This window comes from Sphaeroforma arctica, assembly GCF_001186125.1.
Source record: "Sphaeroforma arctica JP610 unplaced genomic scaffold supercont1.5801, whole genome shotgun sequence".
Classification (NCBI taxonomy): Eukaryota; class Ichthyosporea; order Ichthyophonida; genus Sphaeroforma; species Sphaeroforma arctica.
The window spans coordinates 1-1,843 of record NW_014034757.1 but is presented as its reverse complement, the minus strand read 5'-3'; the positions used below and the strand labels follow the sequence as shown (position 1 = coordinate 1,843).

The 1,843-nt window shown below is 41.5% G+C and overlaps 1 protein-coding gene across 1 annotated transcript; it reads left to right on the top strand.

Annotated features, from left to right (window-relative positions):
- Positions 1 to 303: 303 nt before the first annotated feature.
- SARC_15234 (hypothetical protein) lies at positions 304 to 1,804 on the top strand (the record flags this gene model as incomplete). The annotated part of the gene is made up of 2 exons (XM_014290640.1): positions 304 to 396; positions 1,654 to 1,804. Coding segments are annotated over exons 1-2 (227 nt in total), but the record flags the coding sequence as incomplete, so codon positions are not given.
- Positions 1,805 to 1,843: the final 39 nt, after the last annotated feature.

Genomic DNA, 1,843 nt, shown 5'->3' with positions numbered 1-1,843 from the left:
TGTATGTATGTATGTATGTATGTATGTATGTATGTATATATATATATATATATATATGTGTGTGTGTGTATATATACATATACCACAAATATACACAACTTAAACAAATATATACAAATACACAATATACTAATAAATTTACATGAACTACAAACATACATGTCTTTCGCCCATACATCCCCCACGAACACACACCCATACATCCTTTCGTACATACATACGTTCCTAACCGTTCCTTTGACTGTCAGGTGCTTGCTAAACGACACATCCAATACGCCAAGTATGAGACTCTGGTCTCTGCGCTGCTGCTGAATCAGCCCATGCCTAACGCACACGCCTTCTGGGGCAACGAGGACAACCGCGCCAACCGCAAGTCAAGTGGCGAACCAGAATCATGTATGTGCTTACATTGCTTATATTCATGTATGTACACACATAACTTATGAATCATGCATGTACCTACATGACTTATGAACCATGCACGTATCTACATAACTTATGGATCATATATGTACCTACATAACTCATGGATCATGTATGTACCTACATAACTTATAAATCATCTATGTGCTTATACGGCGTTTTTGTGTAGTTGTATCTGTGTGTGTGCATACGTGGTTGTTTGTCTCTGTATGACCTACTTCATGGTATCTGTATGTGATGTTTACCACTCATAGCTAGCGTATAGGCATCCCTTGCTGTCAATGATCTGTGCTTGTGGGTGTTCTCCCACTTGATGCCAGTATGGCATCTGAGACCTATCTGTGCCTATCACTCGTACCAATGTATCTATCTCCATCTCTTGTACCATTGTATCTATCTCCATCTCTTGTACTAATGTATCTATCTCCATCTCTTGTACCAACGCATCTATCTCCATCTCTTGTACCAATGTATCTATCTCTATCTTTTGTACCAATGTATCTATGACCATCACCTGGTACCATGTTCCTCGGCCTTAGCGTTCATGTGCTACAGCTGTGTCTGTATCATCATGTTCCATAGTGCCGCGTGTGTGCACTCGTGTGCTCTGTTTCAGTCACCGCTTCTGCCCCTTTGGACAGTGCGATTGAGCACATCCAACACAAACGCCAATGCCACAGATCTGTCACAGTGTGGCCATAGACGTTGAATATCCCACACATAATATATATATATATATATAATATACATATAATATGTAATATATATATGTACATATAATATATATATATATATATATATATTCTGCTGCTAAGCTCAGCTGTCTCACTCGCCCCATAAACCTTATTCGATGTATAGGCTGTACAGTTTGTATGTGCCACAGGCATGCTCATCCAATACACATGTACGTATGTATGCTATCTCGCACAGGGGTGTATAGAGGTATCACGTTTCGGTCAGTGCCAGTACTCTATCAGGCAATGAGGTGTAGTGTAGTGCAGAGTGTACTAGTACAAGCACTTGATGCCGTTCTGTGTATTGTGTATACCCTCTGTATTCACGTTCGAGATAGACCCGCCCAGCCATGGCCAATGCTTGTGGTGACCAAGACGAACCTGTGGTAGTTACATGCATTGGTATTTCCTGGTGGCATTCTATTTTTAATTTCTACTCCCGTTCTATTTTTAACTTCTACTCTTGTTCTATTATATACACTCTCCGTCCTATCAGCCATGGCCAAGAACGAGATCGTAAACCAAAAGAATCTCAAGAATGCGTGGGAGGCATCGCAGATCACCACCAAAGAGGACTGGAACGAATGGATTAGACGGCTGAGTGTACAGCTGCTCAGGGAGAGCCCTTCACCAGCACTACGATCATGGTACGCCATAAGCACACACAATCACACACACACACACAC